Below are 19,546 nucleotides of genomic sequence, written 5' to 3'. Positions count from 1 at the left end.
TTGTCGCGTTCACCATTAAATCTGAATGGAGGCAACTTAGGTGGGCTAGCTGGTGGCGGTATCCCAGAAGGTAAAGTCACTTGTGCCGCCATTTGAGTACTAATGTACTGGAAATCCCATTCGTACTGGGAGTCCAAGCCCGCAAGTTTGTTTTCCTGGGCCGCCATTTGGGTATTTCAATCCTGTAAAGTTTGTCCAAATGCTTGTTCATTACGTTCAATGCCTCCAAGTTTCTTTTGCAGACCTTCCACCTCCTTCTGAAGAGATCTAATTACGGAATACACCTGCTCTAATTTGCTTTCTGCAGACATTGTTCCAGCAGACTCCTTATTTTTTGGCTAGAGTATCCTGTAATAATTATAATGGATACCACAGGAGTCTTTTTGCGTGGAACAAAGATACAACAGAACACAACTTATAGGTGTCAAAGTGTATATTATAAACACACGGTGTTTCAAACAAGTGCAGACGAAAACACAAAGTCCATAAACACTCAGGGGAAAATGCAATTAACAGAGCAGTTTGTAAAGCACTGTTCACACAAGAGGATGCTAGAAAACAAGGAAGTCTTTATCAAGTCCAAACAATATATATTATATAATCCAGGGAGGCCTGGGTAGGAAGTCCAAGATAATGCAGCACAGTCCCGTGCTCTAAATGTAATCAGCAAAGCAATCTGTAAAGCACAATTCACACTAGAGGATGCTAGAAAACAAGGAAGTCCTTATCAAGTCCATGCAAGGAAGTCCATACAATATTTAGATAATCCAGGGAGGCCTGGGTAGGAAGTCCCTGATAGCTGCAGAGCACGGGACTGTGCCGCACTATCTAAAGCAGGTGAGTCAGAGCAGAAACCAGCTTACTTGTTAGCAGAATGCAGGTGAAGACTGAGGCTCAGAGGTAGCAGCAGGAGCAGCCAGGAGAAGGAGGAATACTGGTAACAACTGAATGCAGCAGAGTCTCTGAGAGCAGGTAACATAAGATCCAAACAAGTCTGCAGGGCAGAGCAGGAAACTAGGACACCACCTGGAGCAGATCACAGGCAGAATACTCTAGCACTGATTAGAGGCTGGGGTGGAGTTATAAGGCAGGAAGATAAGGGGCACATGAGACAAAAGACACCATCTTGAAAGAGGGCAAAAAGGGCCAAAATGTAATTAAAAATATTTGCAGTCCTGACAGGGTGCCATGCATATCAGGATTGGGGATGAGGGGTTCCATGCATACCATTTTGGAATGAGGAGTGCCATGCATACCAGGATTGGGGATGAGGGGTGCCATGCATACCAGGATTGGGGATGAGGGGTGCCATGCATACCAGGATTGGGGATGAGGGGTGCCATGCATACAAGGATGAGGGGTACCATACATACCAGAATAGGGATGAGGGGTTCCATGCATACAAGGATTGGGATGAGGGGTACCATACATACCCGGATAAGGAATGGGGTGCCATGCATACCAGGATTGGGGGATGGGGAGTGACATGCATACCAGGATAGGAATGAGGGGGCCATACATACCAGAATTGGGGATGAGGAAGCCATGCATACAAGGATAGGGATGAGGGGTACCATGCATACCAGAATATGGATGAGGGGTGCCATGCATACCAGGATGAGAGGCAACATACATACCAAGATAGGGATGAGGGGTGCCATGCACAACAGGATGAGGGATGGGGTACCATGCATACCAGGACTAGGGGTACCATGCATACCTGAATAGGGATGCAGGGTGCCATGCATACCAGGATGAGGGGTAGCATGCATACTAGAATAGGAATGAGGGGTACCATGCATTCCAGGATAGGGATGAGGGGTACCATACATACCAGGTTAAGGGATGGATTGCCATGCATACCAGGATTGGGGGATGAGGAGTGACATGCATACCAGGATAGGGATGAGGGGGCCATACATACCAGGATTGGGGATGAGGGAGCCATGCATACCAGGATAGGGATGAGGGGTACCATACATACCAAGATAGGGATGAGGGGTGCCATGCATACCAGGATGAGGGATGGGGTACCATACATACTAGGATAAGGGATGGGGTGCCCTGCATATCAGGATTGGGATATGAGGAGTGGCATGCATACCAGGATAGGGATGAGGGGGCCATGCATACCGGGATGAGGGATTGGGTGCCATGCATACCAATATTGGGGTATGAAGAGGCCATACATACCAGGATAGGGGGATAAAGGGTTGCCATGCATACCAGGATAAGTGATGCGGTGTAATGCATACCAGGATAGGGATGAGGTGTGCCATGTATACCAGATTTCTAATGAGGGGTGCCATGCATACCAGGATTGGGGATGAGGGGTGCCATGCATACCAGGATTGGGATGAGGTGTGCCATGTATACCAGATTTGGAATGAGGGGTGCCATGCATACCAGGATTTGGGATGAGGGGTGCCATGGATTCTAGGATTGGGGATGAGGTGTACCATGCATACCAGGTTTGGGGATGAGGGGTGCCATGCAAACCAGGATTGGGGATGAGCGATGCCATGCATGCCAGGATGAGGGATGGGTTGCCATGCGTACCAGGATTGTTGATGAGGGGTGCCATGCATACTAGGATTGGGGATGAGGGGTGCCATGCATACCAGGATTGGGGATGAGGGTGCCATGCATACCAGGATTGGGGATGAGGGGTACCATGCATACCAGGATAGGGATGAGGGGTACTATGCATACCAGGATAGGGATGTGGGGGGGCATGCATACCAGGATGAGGGGTACCATACATACCAGGATAGGGATGAGGGATGAGGTACCATGCATACCAGGATAGGGATGATGAGTGCCATGCTTACCAATATGTGGGTGAGGGGCCCATGCATACCAGGATAAGGCTGAGGGGGCCATGTATATCAGAATTGGCTATGAGGGGTGCCATGCATGCCAGTATTGGGATAAAGGGTGCCATACATACCAGAATTGGGATGAGGGGCATCATGCATTCCAGGATTAGGATAAAGGGTGCCATTCATACCAGGATTGGGGATGAGGGGTGCCATGCATACCAGGTTTGGGGGTGAGAGGTGCCATGCATACCAGGATTGGGGGTGAGTGGTGCCATGCATGCCAGGATGGGGATAAGGGGTGCCATGCATACCACAATAGGGATGAGGGGTGCCATGCATACCAGGATAGGGATGAGGGATGCCATGCATACCAAGATAGGAATGAGGGGTGCTCTGCATACCAGGACAGGGTTGAGGAGTGCCATGCATACCAGGACAGGGTTGAGGAGTGCCATGCATACTAGGATAAGATGGGGGTAGCACATAAGAGGATGGGGCGACAGGAATGGGGAGCACAAATAACAGGATTGGGGAGCACTAATACCAGGATGGGGTACAGGATGGCACATAGCAGGAGGGGGGCAGCACATAGCAGGACTGGAGCAGCACATACCAGGGGTTATAGAAAGTTTCGCCCCCAGCAGTTTGTCTCCAGGAATTTTCCCCCAGTAGTTTGCCCTCATCTGTTCGCCCCCGCACATTTCACCCCTATCATTTCGCCCCCAGGAAGATTCGTCCCCCCACATTTCGCCCCCAGACGGGGGCGAACTGGGGGCGATATGTGCGGGGGTGAGATGTGCGGGAGCAAAACATCCTGGGAGCCAAATACTGGGGACAAAATGTGCGAGGGCGAAATGTACCCGGGGGCGAACTGCTGGGGGCGAACTGCTGGGGGCGAAACATCCAATTCCCCATACCAGGATGGGAAGCCATTTACCAAAAATAATGCTCGCCACCTGGGTGTAGAACGGGTTCAATAGCTAGTATATATATATATATTTATAAATATACAGTACAGACCAAAAGTTTGGACACACCTTCTCATTTAAAGATTTTTCTGTATTTTCATGACTAAGAAAATTGTACATTCACACTGAAGGCATCAAAACTATGAATTAACACATGTGGAATTATATACTTAACAAAAAAGTGTGAAACAACTGAAAATATGTCTTATATTCTAGGTTCTTCAAAGTAGCCACCTTTTGCTTTGATGACTGATTTGCACACTCTTGCCATTCTCTTGATGAGCTTCAAGAGGTAGTCACCGGAAATGGTCTTCCAACAATCTTGAAGGAGTTCTCAGAGATGCTTAGCACTTGTTGGCCCTTTTGCCTTCACTCTGCGGTCCAGCTCACCCCAAACCATCTCGATTGGGTTCAGGTTTGGTGACTGTGGAGGCCAGGTCATCTGGCGTAGCACCCTATCACTCTCCTTCTTGGTCAAATAGCCCTTACACAGCCTGGAGGTGTGTTTGGGGTCATTGTCCTGTTGAAAAATAAATTATGGTCCAACTAAACGCAAACCGGATGGAATAGCATGCCGCTGCAAGATGCTGTGGTAGCCATGCTGGTTCAGTATGCCTTCAATTTTGAATAAATCCCCAACAGTGTCACCAGCAAAGCCCCCCCACACCATCACACCTCCTCCTCCATGCTTCACGGTGGGAACCAGGCATGTAGAGTCCGTCCGTTCACCTTTTCTGCGTCACACAAAGACACGGTGGTTGGAACCAAAGATCTCAAATTTGGACTCATCAGACCAAAGCACAGATTTCCACTTTTCTAATGTCCATTCCTTGTGTTCTTTAGCCTAAACAAGTCTCTTCTGCTTGTTGCCTGTCCTTAGCAGTGGTTTTCTACCAGCTATTTTACCATGAAGGCCTGCTGCACAAAGTCTCCTCTTAACGGTTGTTGCAGAGATGTGTCTGCTGCTAGAACTCTGTGTGGCATTGACCTGGTCTCTAATCTGAGCTGCTGTTAACCTGCGATTTCTGAGGCTGGTGACTCGGATAAACTTATCCTCAGAAGAAGAGGTGACTCTTGGTCTTCCTTTCCTGGGGCGGTACTCATTTGAGCCAGTTTCTTTGTAGTGCTTGATGGTTTTTGCAACTGCACTTGGGGACACTTTCAAAGCTTGCCCAATTTTTCGGACTGCCTGACCTTCATTTCTTAAAGTAATGATGGCCACTCGTTTTTCTTTACTTAGCTGCTTTTTTCTTGCCATAATACAAATTCTAACAGTCTATTCAGTAGGAATATCAGCTGTGTATCCACCAGACTTCTGCACAACACAACTGATGGTCCCAACTAGTGTTGAGCCACCCCCGTAGTGTTCGAGTTCGGTTCGGTTCGTCGAACACCCGTGTGTTCGCCCAACTGTTCGTCGAACTGTTCGTCGAACACCTTCGAACACCGTTAAAACCAATGGCAGGCAAACAAAAACACATAGAAACACATAGAAAACACCTTCAAAGGTGTCCAAAAGCTGACAAACTGCTCAGAAGACACAACTAACACATGGAAAAGTGACAAGTACATATAGTCATGCGAAAAGAAAAGAGGTGGAGGAGTAAAAGGAGGGGGAGACACAGATATAGGCATGTCATGCCCTTCTAAAATCCAAAAAGTGAGAAGCCGACACGTTCAGTCCGCTCCTGCCACCTCCGTGTCGCCGGGTTTGTGCCAGAGCCGCGGTGAACCCTGACGGCCAGCCCCCCTCTCCCAATACTGGTGCCTGCCCGCTGGTGGGTCGAGCGAGCCCCCCTGTGGTGGAGGCAGCTCTAAGCTTTTTAATTTAAATTGTCTCTCTAATTTGAATGAATACACTTTAAATCCATTTGCAAGGATGTATTGGAGGGCAAGTCTCATGACAACAGCTGCGTAATTCCAGCTCCAGTAGCATCCACTAAAGCTGCTGCAGTTAAAAAGATTTTATAAGGATCGAGCTCGGCTGTCCACCGCAAGGCATCCTACTGCCAGTCCCAGCCCCTATGCCTTGGGGTGCCTCCTGATGCTCTTCACTGAGTATCCCGTGGTCCCGAAGCATTTCCTTTGAAAAAATTAAGTGTCCAAACTACAGGTGGTGTAGCTTGCTTAACAGCCGGGATAATCCGCTGACTAGCAGACACTGCTACTAGGCACAAAGTATTTCCTGGGCTAGATGCAGTTAAAAATTTGTAATTAGATACTCTCGTTGGATACTGAGAAAGCATTCCATAGAGTCTCCTGGCACGCCATATATGATTCTCTTAAAAAGCTTGGGGTAGGGGTCTAGGGGACCCTTTTATAGCCAAAATCACGGCCCTGTATCACAATACGTCACCTAGGCTGAAGATAAATGGAACTGTAGCACCCTGAGGGCTCGGTTGCTACAGAGGTATTGCACCTCACCAAGAGGTGTGATATCTCACTCTCAGGTAAGGATGGAGTGTGGATCAGGACCCGACACTTGCATGCATTACACCACATTGCCATGGGGCAGGGCGACCAATATGCCTCTGAGATGGGCACGACAGTCCCTGTCCCTGGCTGGAGTGGGGGGAGGGAACACTGAGGAAGGGGAACCCTGTAGTGCAGGAGCAGGGAGGAAGCAGTTCCTGGGTGCATTGAGAAGGGAGTATAAAAGGTGGGCACCATCTTAGTTCAGTGCAGAGAAGTCTGAGCAGAAGTGGCAGGGAGCAGGGGCTCTGCATGAGCTCTGCTCCGGAGGCGGGCCTAGTAACAGAGGCCCAGGCCTGGAAGAGGGAGAAGGAAGGAAGAGGAGCGGAGAAGGCTCCAGGAACGAGGAATGAAGGGATCTCAGGGGTGCGGACGGGCAAATTGAGGACTCTTTCCTACAGGCAATTACGTCAGGTTAAAAGAGCAGCGGCAAAAAAGGCTTGTCATAGCAGCAGACAAGTTTTTGAAGCTGCTGGTGCCTCCAACGTCCCCCGAACAACAAGATGCAGGGTCCTTCAGAGGTTTGCAGCTGTGCATACGCCATCCTGTCGACCTCCTCTATCCACTTCACACAAGCAGAAATGGCTCCAGTGGGCTAAACATTAGATGAAGACTGATTTCAAAACTGTTTTGTTCACGGATGAGTGCCGTGCAGCGCTCGATGGTCCAGATGGATGGAGTGGAGGATTGCTGGTTGATGGACACCCCACGCAAACACGGCTACAGCGCCAACAAGGAGGAGGTGGAGTAATGTTTTGGGCTGGAATCATGGGGAGAGAGATTGTCGGCCCCTTTAGGATCCCTGAAGGCGCTAAAGATGAACTCCATAATGTATGTGGATTTTCTCAAACAGCACTTCCTGCCATGGTTCAAGAAGAAGAACCGTGTATTTCACAGCAAGATCATTTTTTTGCATGATAATGCACCATCTCATGCTGCACATAAAACATCTGCATCTCTGGCTGATATGGGCATAAAAGGGGACAAACTTATGGTGTGACCCCCATGCTCCCCTGACCTCTACCCCATTCAGAACCTCTGGAGCATCATCAAAAGGAGTGTCTATGATGGCGGGAGGCAGTTCACATCTAAGCAACAGCTCTGGGAGGGTATTCTGTCCTCATGCAAAACAATTGAAGCAGAAACCATCCAAAACTTGACAAATTCAATGGACGAGAGAGTTCAGAAGCTCCTTTCGAACAAGGGGTCCTATGTGAAAATGTAACATCACCTAGAATAAAGTTTTGAGTTGAAAACTGTTTGATTTCAGTTTCTAATAACCTGCTAATGCTTATAATTTCAAAAATGACAATTTTTTTGGTCTTTATTAAAATGAAAAGTTTGATCGAAAAGTTTGGGGGATCTAAGAGTGTGGCAACCCAGTAGTCATGATTACTTCGAATTCTGACAATATGAGGGTCATGTTGCAGGTAGTGCAGCAAGAAGGCACTTATGTGTCTTGCGCATCTCGGAGCCCCAAAATTATTTTCCGGGCTAGATGCAACTAAAAATTATTATTAATTTTAAATCTGGTGGAGCTTAGTATAGATGGCCAAATAGGATCAGTGCTGCACACTGCTACAAAGCCCAAATTATTTTCCAGCCAAGATACAGATAAACAAGATTAGTAATTTTAAATCTGGTGGAGCTTATTATAGATGGCCTAATAGAATCAGTGCTGCACACTGCTACAAAGCCCAAATTATTTTCCAGCCAAGATACAGATAAACATGATTAGTAATTTGAAAGCTTAAAACGGTTGGTAGGGTGATTTTAACCAATCATCAAGCTTTTACTCTCCCCAGGATGACACAGGGGTAGAAAAGTCGTTTCGGATCCATGATTTGTTCATCTTTATGAACGTGAGTCTGTCTACATTATCAGTGGAGAGCCGCGTGCGCTTATCTGTCAGCACACCACCAGCAGCGCTGAACACACGTTCAGACAGAACGCTGGCTGCGGGGCATGACAAGATCTCCAAGGCGTAAGTGGCTAGCTCCGGCCATTTATCCAGATTGGAAGCCCAAAAAGAGCAAGGGTCCAGTGACACAGTCATGGCTTCAATGTTTACTTGGAGATACTCCTGTACCATCGTCTCTAGGCGTTGACTATGTGTCAGACTTCTTGTCTCCTGTGGCCTTGCAAAGGATGGGCTAAAAAAGTGGTGAAATGATTCCGCAAAATTGATGTTACCAGCAGATACTGTGGTTCTGTTACGGTTTGAGTGCTGAACACTTGACGGTCCCACGGTTGGCAAGTTGGAACTGTGAGATTCACTACGTGCACCACTGGTGTTTTGTGGAAAAGCACATGTAAGATTCTGCAACAGTCTCTGCTGATACTCCTGCATGCGTGCATCCCTTTCTATGGCAGGAATAATTTCGGCAAATTTACTTTTGTACCGGGGAACTAACAGTGTGGCAACCCAGTAGTCAGGATTATTTCTAATTCTCACAATTCGAGGGTCATGTTGCAGGTAGTGCAGCAAGAAGGCACTCATGTGTGTTGCGCATCCAGGAGCACCAAGTCCCTGTTGTGTTGGTGGCGAGGTAACAATCATGCTTCCTTCCTCTGTCCTCTCCCCCCAACCTCGCACAACAGAAATGTGATCAAGGTCTCCCTCATCTGATGAGTCTTCCATCAGTTCGTCCTCCACTTCTTCCTGGGCTCCTGCACCTTCCTCACTAGTTTGGCTGCTACCATGCGCCCTGGTAAAACCATCTCCCCCACCCTCACATGCCTGCCGCCTTGGCGCTGCCGACCGTCTGGACCTTGCAGATGTTAGCCCTTCCGCATACAACTCCTCCTCCTCTACTTCCTCCACCTCCTCTTGTGCCACCACCTGACTCCGAATTCTGTTTAACATGTGCTCCAGCATGTAAATCACCGGAATAGTCATGCTGATAATGGCATCGTCAGCACTAAACATCTTCGTCGCCATTTCAAAACTGTGCAGAAGGGTGCATAGGTCCCTGATCTGAGACCACTCCTCCAGCGTGATTTGCCCCACCTCTGGATCTCGTTGGCCCAGGCTATACGTCAGAACGTATTGCACCAGGGCTTGTTGGTGCTGCCACAGTCGCTGCAACATGTGCAGAGTTGAATTCTACCGGGTAGGCACATCGCATTTTAGCCGGTGAAGTGGCAGGCCCAACGACTTCTGTAGAGATGTAAGTCGCTGAGCTGCGGGATGCGAACGGCGGAAGTGAGCACACAGCGACCGTGCCCTCTGCAGAAGGCCATCTAGTCTGGGATAGTGGGCTAAAAATTGCTGGACAACCAGGTTCAACACGTGAGCCATACAAGGCACGTGTGTGACATTGCCCCGGCGAAGGGCCGCACCCAGGTTTGCAGCATTGTCGCACACGGCCTTCCCTGGTTTCAGGTCCAGTGGAGACAACCATTCATGAAATTGGTTCTCCAGAGCTGACCACAACTCCTCAGCTGTGTGACTCACATTTCCCAGACATTTCATAGTAAAAACCGCCTGATGACGTTGAGCCCTACTGCCAGCATAGTAAGGGGGTGTGCAGGATCCCTTCTGCGCAGTTAGAAAGCTTGTGGCATGACCAGACTGGCTTTGGGTGCAGGTGGAAGACCGAGAGGAGGTTGAGGAGGCAGAAGCAGTGGAGGAACTTTGACATAAAGAGGATTGACGCACAACTCGTGGGGACGGCAAGACTTGGACAGCAGCCCCTTTTCCTGCTGTCACCATAGTTACCCAGTGCCCAGTCAGCGACATGTAACGCCCCTGTCCATGCCTACTCGTCCAAGTGTCTGTGGTGAAATGCACCCTGTCACACACAGAGTTTCTCAAAGAAGCGGTGATGTTGTGTGCGACATGCTGGTGGAGGGCAGGCACACCTTTCTTTGAGAAGTAGTGCCGACTGGGCATCTGGTACTGGGGCACTGCGACGGACATAAGGTCTCGAAAATCCTCTGTGTCCACCAGGCGGAAAGGCAGCATTTCTGTAGCCAAGAGCTGGCAGATGGTGAAATTCAACCTCTTAGCTTTCTCATGGCTAGGAGGAAATGGTCTTTTACTTGTCCACATCTGAGGGACTGAGGGCTGGCTATTGTGCTTAGATGGGGTTGATAAGGGTGTCCCCGGCAAACTGCTGGTCTGTGAGGAAGATGCAAGCGGACATGTTAGGTTGCCTTGATCCAAAGGTGGTGCTATCGATGTCGGACAGCGCTCAACACCAGCTGGTGTTACCACCTCCAAAGAAAATGATGACCTGCCAATCACGCTGGCTGTTGCGGGTAAAGAGGTGGCAGGTCTGCGCCCCAAAACAGGTGTGACTGCTGTCCCCCCAGTCACAGAGGATGAAGAGGCCGTCAATGCACAAGATATGGCAGACGGTGGTTGGCCCGGCCGGCTAGGCCGCATTGTAGCAGTCTGAGCTTCCCACTGCAACTTATGCTTCATGTCCATGTGCCGGTTCATGCATGAAGTACTCAAACTATGTATTTTTTGGCCTCTACTTAGCTTTTGCTGAAAAATGTTACAGATAACACGAGTTGGGTCATCTTTATCGATCTGAAAAAATGCCCAGGCTATGCAAGGCTTAGCACCCATGCGACCTGAAGAGCCACTACGACTTGTGGTGAGAGGCAGAGTTGTGTTTGAGGATGCAGTTGTTGACGTGCTTCCAGTACTACGTCTCTGTCCAGGAAGGTGCAACCTGACCTCGTCGTCACTAGCATCTTCCTCCACCTCCTCTGCTGACCTCATCTCTTGGCTGACTGTGGGTTGACAGTAAGTGGGATCTCCAACCTCACCATCATCACCCTGTGCGTTATCACAGCCGTCGTCCTCAGAGCCAACCTGTTCCTGCCCTGACAAAAAACTAAAGTTGTCGCTCCAATCAGGTATTTGAGTCTCATCATCGTCTTCCTCATTGTCTCCACCAACAGGAGTTACAGTTTGGGAATGAGGGTCTACATTATGGTCAGAACCTTCTGGGTCTGGTCCTGGATCCGACTCATAAAGATTCTGGGCATCAGTGCAGATCATTTCCTCGTCTGGATTCACAGAAGCGCTGGAGTCTACCTCTGATTCCCAGGCTATAGTATGAGTAAACAGCTCTTCAGACTCAACCATCTGTTCTACCTCATACTCAGACGGGCAGCTGGAGATTTGGGAGCTGTGAGGAAGCAAGTGCGATTGGGATGACACCTTTGAGGACTGGAGTATTTGTGATGTTGAAGTTGATGTGGAGGAGAGCCCACTTAAAGGAGCACTTGATATCCATTGAAGCACCTGCTGTTTTTGTGCCTCATCTGGAATTTGTAGCGATTGGCGTGGCCATAAGAAAGGGATCGTATCATATTGTCCGCTAAAAGAAGTAGACATTTTAGTTTGGCTGGAAGATGGTCTTTCTTCTGCAGATGTTACTGTTGCTTTAACACCTACCCCACGGAAACAACCTTTTTTCCCCTTCCCAACACGCCTATTCCCCTTTCCACCAGCAGCAGGCCTTTTTCCACTCATTTTGGTGGTTAACTAATTCACAACTCTGGAGTTGTTTGCACAAAAAAACAATGGATGGGAACCGAGCAGAGCTGAGTGGCCAAACTGTGGTATTAGGCCAAAACTATTGGCTGGGTTAGATGCAGAAAACAATTATATTCGATTTGCAACCTGATGGAGGTCAGTATAGATGGACTAATAGAACAAGTCCCACACACAGCTAGAAGCCCAAATATTTTTTCAGAGGTAGATGCAGAAAAAAAATATATTCAGTTTGCAACCTGATGGAGGTAAGTATAGATGGACTAATAGAGAAAGTCCCACACACTGCTAGAAGGCCAAATATTTTTTCAGAGCTAGATGCAGACAAAAAATTATTTTGAATTTGCAACCTGATGGAGGTCAGTATAGATGGACTAACAGAACAAGTCCCACACACTGCTAGAAGGCCAAATATTTTTTCAGAGCTAGATGCAGAAAAAAATTATATTCAGTTTGCAACCTGATGGAGGTCAGTATAGATGGATTAATAGAACAAGTCCCACACACAGCTAGAAGCCCAATATTTTTTCAGACGTAGATGCAGAAAAAAATTATATTCAGTTTGCAACCTGATGGAGGTCTGTATAGATGGATTAATAGAACAAGTCCCACACACAGCTAGAAGCCCAATATTTTTTCAGAGGTAGATGCAGAAAAAAAATTATTTTTAATTTGCAACCTGATGGAGGTCAGTATAGATGGACTAAAAGAGAAAGTCCCACACACTGCTAGAAGGCCAAATATTTTTTCAGAGCTAGATGCAGAAAAAAATTATATTCAGTTTGCAACCTGATGGAGGTCAGTATAGATGGACTAATAGAACAAGTACCACACACAGCTAGAAGCCCAAATATTTTTTCAGAGGTAGATGCAGATAAAAATTATTTTTAATTTGCAACCTGATGGAGGTCAGTATAGATGGACTAATAGAGAAAGTCCCACACACTGCTAGAAGGCCAAATATTTTTTCAGAGCTAGATGCAGATAAAAATTATTTTTAATTTGCAACCTGATGGAGGTCAGTATAGATGGACTAATAGAGAAAGTCCCACACACTGCTAGAAGGCCAAATATTTTTTCAGAGCTAGATGCAGATAAAAATTATTTTTAATTTGCAACCTGATGGAGGTCAGTATAGATGGACTAATAGAGAAAGTCCCACACACTGCTAGAAGGCCAAATGTTTTTTCAGAGCTAGATGCAGATAAAAATTATTTTTAATTTGCAACCTGATGGAGGTCAGTATAGATGGACTAATAGACCAAGTCCCACACACTGCTAGAAGGCCAAATATTTTTTCAGAGCTAGATGCAGAAAAAATTATATTCAGTTTGCAACCTGATGGAGGTCTGTATAGATGGATTAATAGAACAAGTCCCACACACAGCTAGAAGCCCAATATTTTTTCAGAGGTAGATGCAGAAAATAATATATTCAGTTTGCAACCTGATGGAGGTCTGTATAGATGGATTAATAGAACAAGTCTCACACACAGCTAGAAGCCCAATATTTTTTCAGAGCTAGATGCAGAAAAAAATTATATTCAGTTTGCAACCTGATGGAGGTCAGTATAGATGGACTAATAGAACAAGTCCCACACACTGCTAGAAGCCCAAATATTTTTTCAGAGCTAGATACAGAAAAAAATTATATTCAATTTGCAACCTGATGGAGGTCAGTATAGATGGACTAATAGAATGATGCTATGCCCAAAAGATTTTACTTCACTAGGTGCAGTAAAAAAATTGGTATTCTATACACAGGTGGTATATCTTGCAACACAGATAGGCTACTCCACTGACTAACACACTCTGCTATAGGCCAAAAAGGATTAGCTTTGCTAGATTCAGCCAAATGCTGTGAAAAAAACTTGCACAGCACTGGCGCAGACCTGCCTGGCAAAAACTGAGAGGAACTGATGTAACCTAGTCCTGAAAAGGACTGCAATTACAATTAGTCTTTACTCCCACAATCTATCTATTTAAGAGCACAGACCTGCCTGATAAAAGTCGTAGGAAATGCTGTAACCTAGTCCTTAAAAGGACTGCAATCACAACTATTCCCTACTCCCAAGCTATCTGTAGATTTGTGCGAAAATTGGCTTGAAATTAACAAGGTATAGCGCACACAGCAACAGAGGTGCCGTCTAACACGCAGCTGCAGCAGTGAGAAAATGGTGGCGACGGGGAAAGTGGCTTGGTCTTATAGGGCAAGGACATGTGACATACACTGCCAATGACACATGCCCTTGCTTGTGTGAAAAAAAGCACTTCGCTCCGTGTGTGCGCTGCTGATAGGCTGACAGATTGCACCTCCCCACTGTAAATGCAGGAAAGAGAAAAAAAAATGGAGATCTTCATTATTCCTGCAGAGATCCATCCCCTGCCCCTCCCCCCACCCTGCTGTACACTCAAACTGCGTATTAACATTAATTTTCATCATTACTGAGAAAAAATCCAGTTATGATTTTGGTGCACGAACAGTTATCGAACATAACCTCGAACAGCCGAATTTTTCTCAAATCGTTCGTGTTCGCCGAACGGCTCGAACACCGCCCAAAACAGCTCGAATTTGAGATTGGCGAACAGTTCGAGCAGAACAACACTCATCTCTAGTCCCAACCCCATTTATAAGGCAAGAAATCCCACTTATTATACCTGACAGGGCACACCTGTGAAGTGAAAATCATTTCTGGTGACTACCTCTTGAAGCTCATCAAGAGAATGCCAAGAGTGTGCAAAGCAGTCATCAAAGCAAAAGGTGGCTACTTTGAAGAACCTAGAATATAAGACATATTTTCAGTTGTTTCACACTTTTTTGTTAAGTATATAATTCCACATGTGTTAATTCATAGTTTTGATGCCTTCAGTGTGAATGTACAATTTTCTTAGTCATGAAAATACAGAGAAATCTTTAAATGAGAAGGTGTGTCCAAACTTTTGGTCTGTACTGTATATATATATATATATGTATATATATATATATATATTTGTATATATATATATATATATATATATATATATATAGTAAGATAGTGCTGAGAGAGTTAGTGCTCCCGAGTTTTATGAGCAGTCAAAGAGATGGGTGGGAGTGGCTGCTCACATAGAGCTGGTTTGGCAGATAAAATGGATCCAAAGTGTTTCATTCAGTGTCTGTAAGTAGAGGTGTGGAGACCTCCATTGTGTTTGTTAAAGGACACTGACCTGGGCGTTTCAACCACAATACTGAATGATCTGTTTTTTTCTGTTTTCACTCTGCGTCAGGAAAAGGCTGCCTTCTTGTTTGCTTATGCAGAGCGGTTTCTGAAGTTCTAATAAACCTGCCTGGACATTTTAATGAAACCGTCTTCCTGTGTCTACCTCAACCACAGCTCTGTGAGTAAAACCCTACAATATATATTCATATAAATACACAGACACATACAAATACACACTCTAGAATACTTATCTCTCCTCTTCTTCTGTTCTTTTAAACTTCTGCACCTCACAGGGCCTGTGGTGACATCACAGTCACATGATTGTGAGGTCACCGAGGGTTTTAAGCAACCTCAACATTGGAAAATAGATTGATAATGCAGAACTATTATCAATCTAATTTTTATTGTAGACACTGCCTGGGGGCCTGGGGGGTAGTGGGGGCCCTGGGCAATTACCTAGTATTCTGGCCCTCCCCTCAACACCAGCCCTGATTTAGATGAAACAGAATTGAGATTATGACCAAGCCCTATGTCTCAGCACCAGTGACTGACCTCACAAATGCACTTATGGGTGAATAGACAAAATTCCCATATACACCTCCAAATTCTTGTAGAAATTCTTCCCAAAAGAGTGGAGATTTATATGTTACGAATCTGATTCATTCCTATAGCTTTGAGAGAACAGCTTGTATGTTTTAAAGACCTAAGGGATTCATTATTAGGGATGCAGTACCAATTTAATGTATAAAAGAAAACATTATTAATTTGAAAATCCTTCTTAATTGTATTTTTTCCACTGATTCAGGTAAAGTCAGATTGGCACATCTGTCAAAGTCTCCAAAGACGTCATTAGGGTAGCTTTCATTTTGATCCCAGTAGATTTTTCAATTAGTATATATATGCATGTTCGCGAGAAAGTTGTGAATACAGTCTTAATATAGACTGTATCTCACTGTTAGAAAAGCCAAAGTTTGACATGTCAGGTCAGTTACCTTAACATTGCTCATAGTTTGTAACCAAGACAGTACTGCACAAAAATACCTATCCTCCTAGATAGGCCACTTTTCAGTATATACTTGTCATTCTGAGTTTTTTTAGAATTTTCACGCAAAATGCAATATTATTATTATTATTATTATTATTATTATTATTATTTATTATTACATGAAGGGAATCTGAAAAAATCTATTTTACATTTTGAATGGCATTTCTTTATTACTATTGTATTTTCAAAGTTACTAGTCACGTGGAATGAGCATCCTAATAAACATCATGTTAAAGAGGAGGAAAAGCAGAGTTGATTCATTAATAATGTCGGATTTTGATCTCATTTAATTAGGTGTTTTGGATTAAGTATTTTAGTTTACTTTTGGCCTTTCCTTCTCTTTATAGGATTTATTCTGATTTATAATGTTGTAGGAAAAGATTTATCATACCTTGCATTTAATCCATCAAAATGTCTGATTATCCTGGGTAGAAAGTCCAGTGGGCGGTCCTCCTAATTTTTGAAAGCAATTTCTGTATCCACAAGTTCTACAGAAGTTTTTTTTATAGAAAATTATATATGAATTTGCTCACCTTCTCCTACTTTGCTGCATGATTGCGGTAGATTAAACAACATTTTCATGGTTACAGGTTCCATTTAACACCAACACAAAAAAGGAAAAGGTAAAGAGTTGATGCAATGATTTTGATAACTCTGACTTTTCCATCCAGTCATGTTCCTCTTTAAATATCCTCAGCCCTCTGTGGTTAGATGAGCAGGTACCTTATCTGTAACAATGACATGATAGGGTAACAAATGTCACCTTTGCCCCAAAATGAATGAAAATCCTAATAAACGTCTGTCTTTAGTATCAACAATTCTAAATAAAAAAAAATCCCAAAATGTATATTCTTTCACTGTAACTGATGAGAATTGTTACTTAATAGTTACATTATCATCATAATCTGCTCATGAACTCTAATTTTTTTTGTTAATTTCAGAACTTGAGAAATGTTTTAGTCTATCCAAGTAAACAAAAAGAGTTTTATACTATGAAAATGATTCCAGCGATATGTCACTGAGTTTACTTGGTGCAGCAGTTGTTGTAGAATCACAGTTTTCTCTGTTGCAGATCTGGCAGAGCTCAGAATGCTGAATGGTGTATAACATCATGCACACCACTAATTGGCAGCTTTATGTGTGCACAGTATATTGACAGAAAGTGGGGGACATGGTTGGACCAGGAGGCACGAGATACCTAGTCCTGTAGTTGTAATCTCCTGCTGATAAAACATTGATTTTACTGAAAAAAAAACAGCCTGGTAAGTGACACATCGCTGGAATCAGGGTCATGGCCCTACATTGTGCTGCTCTCAGATCACATAGCAAAAACTTTCTGACAGATTCCCTTTAAGGAGAACCAGTATTTTCCATTCTTTTAAAATTATTTCTCATGCAAAAGTGAAAAAAGGGGCAAATTTGTAAATGTACGTCTGCACATAGCCGATTTAAAGGAAATCCATACAGCGAGACAAATCTGAATACAGCTTTATTAAGAGGTATGAGTCAATTATCTTCTGTGATTTCATTGGGGCAAAATTCTTTAGCTCATATTTGGATAATGTCTTTATAATAATTTTGAGCTTGAGAATCTCAGGTTGAGATAAGAGGGCTGAATATGTTGTCACTGGATCACAACAAACCTGTTTTGTTTGTTTTTTAGTTGTTTCATTTCCATTCAATCGTTAAGCTACACCAAGAAATCACCAAGTGAGTTTAATGCCAATCAAGGAATAATTATTAAACACTTGGAAAATACCTCTTATTAGAAATTTAAATGAAATTACTTAATTAATATTTTTCTAAATTAATTGAATTGAATTTCAAATTAATTTAATTGAATTTCAAGCAATGTTTAACAATCGAAGTGTCAGTGAATTTGTCTTGGTTGGTTTCACCAGCATAACTCACTACCATTCAATACTTTTTATATTATTTTTTTTCCTCTATATTATTATTACTACTGGTAATGGAATTACATTTGCTGTCATTGTTTTGAACTACCGCCTTCACACACCTATGTACCATTTCATAGCTGCGTTATCCATTATTGAGATTTGTATTGTCACAACGGTCTATCCAACGATCTTCGAACTTTTCCTCAAAGGAAGGGCGTATATTCCCTTTGATTATTGCTTTTTTCAAATGTATTCTTTTGATGCATTCCTAATAACAGAGAACTATCTCCTGAGCATTATGGCTTTTGATCGATTTGTAGCTATTTGCAAGGCTCTCAGATATCAAGCAATAATGACTTTAAAATTATGCAAGATACTAATATGTTTGTGTTGGCTTTTGGGTCTGCTGAGCCCATTGTTCATGATAGCCATGGTTTACCAGCTACCTTTCTGTGGACCAAACGAAATTGAGCATCTATTCTGTGACTCTTCCCCACTATTATCTCTAGCTTGTGCAAATAGTAACCTTGATGTTACAATGGACTTATCAGTTAGCTCCTTCTCCATTATCTTGAATTCTATTTTCATTGTTTTAATATATGCAAAAATCCTAGCCACCATACTAAAAATGAAAACATCAGAAGAACGTAGAAAAGCCTTCTCCACCTGCATGTCTCATCTTTTTATGTCCCTATTTTTCTACGGAAGTGTTGTCTTCATGTACATCAATCTTCAATCAATGTATTCTCCTGCTTATGACTTAGCGGCATCGATACATCATTCTGTGTTCACTCCACTTTTGAGTCCGCTTGTCTACAGTTTTCGGAACAAACAGATCAAAAACTTTTTGAAGAAACAACTTCACCCCATAAGTCTTTTTACATGGAATAAAAAGAAGACTCAGAAAAAAATAGTTAACTTGAAATAAGAGTATTATTTTATATTTGGAACAGTTACTGCTGTGTGATCGCGTCAAAAGAATGGAGACCACAATATGAATGTTATTTTCATGTTTTTATGACTTACAGACCTTGGTTTACAAAATATGTGCCTCAATAAACTTATATTAAGTTTAAATAATAACGAGAAAGATTTTTCCCTCTCACCAGGTCGAGTGGGCAGTTTTTGAGTTTTCTTATTTTATTCCCACTGCTGCCCTAATTTTTATTTATTTTTTTTCTCCTTATTTAGTGATAATTTTTATGATCTTTACTAACTGTGACAGGTCCTCTCTCAAGCAGCATTGTGGAAAAATAAGGGATCCTTTTCTTTCTTAATTCTTCAATGTCAACTATTTTACACTGAATGCCTCCTGGGATGTTTCTTTCATTGTGCATTTACATTGGAAGTCTGGAAAAATGGAGACGCCTACTCCACGATGGAAAAGGAATGCATGGCAATTGTGTGGGCCCTGTAACGCCTGCATCCCTACTTGTACGGGTGCCAATTCACCGTGGAAACAGACCACAACCTCCTCAGCTGGTTACACACCGCATTCATAATGAATGGGAGGTTGCTATGCTGGAGCCTTGCGCTCCAGTAGTACCACTTTGCCATTTGCCACAAGAAGGACCATGACCATGGTAACACAAACTGGTTATTCTGACGAGGGGAGCTTGCAGACAGGCAC

General features: G+C 44.1%; 1 protein-coding gene across 1 annotated transcript; it reads left to right on the top strand.

Annotated features, from left to right (window-relative positions):
• The first annotated feature begins 17,869 nt into the window (after positions 1–17,869).
• LOC141152616 (olfactory receptor 6N2-like) lies at positions 17,870–18,844 on the top strand. Its single transcript, XM_073637167.1, has one exon. The coding sequence runs from the start codon at positions 17,870–17,872 to the stop codon at positions 18,842–18,844; it is 975 nt and encodes a 324-aa protein (XP_073493268.1).
• The last annotated feature ends 702 nt before the right edge of the window (positions 18,845–19,546 follow it).

Source organism: Phyllobates terribilis, unplaced genomic scaffold, assembly GCF_046119375.1.
Source record: "Phyllobates terribilis strain yellow unplaced genomic scaffold, ASM4611937v1 Scaffold_6__1_contigs__length_29720123, whole genome shotgun sequence".
Taxonomy (NCBI): Eukaryota; Metazoa; Chordata; class Amphibia; order Anura; family Dendrobatidae; genus Phyllobates; species Phyllobates terribilis.
The sequence above is the reverse complement of the archived record's forward strand: the minus strand, read 5'-3'. Positions and strand labels throughout refer to the sequence as shown.

Bases quoted from the DNA above. Each gene is read 5' to 3' on its own strand.
- LOC141152616 (XM_073637167.1), top strand. From the start codon at position 17,870: ATGTTTAACAATCGAAGTGTCAGTGAATTTGTCTTGGTTGGTTTCACC.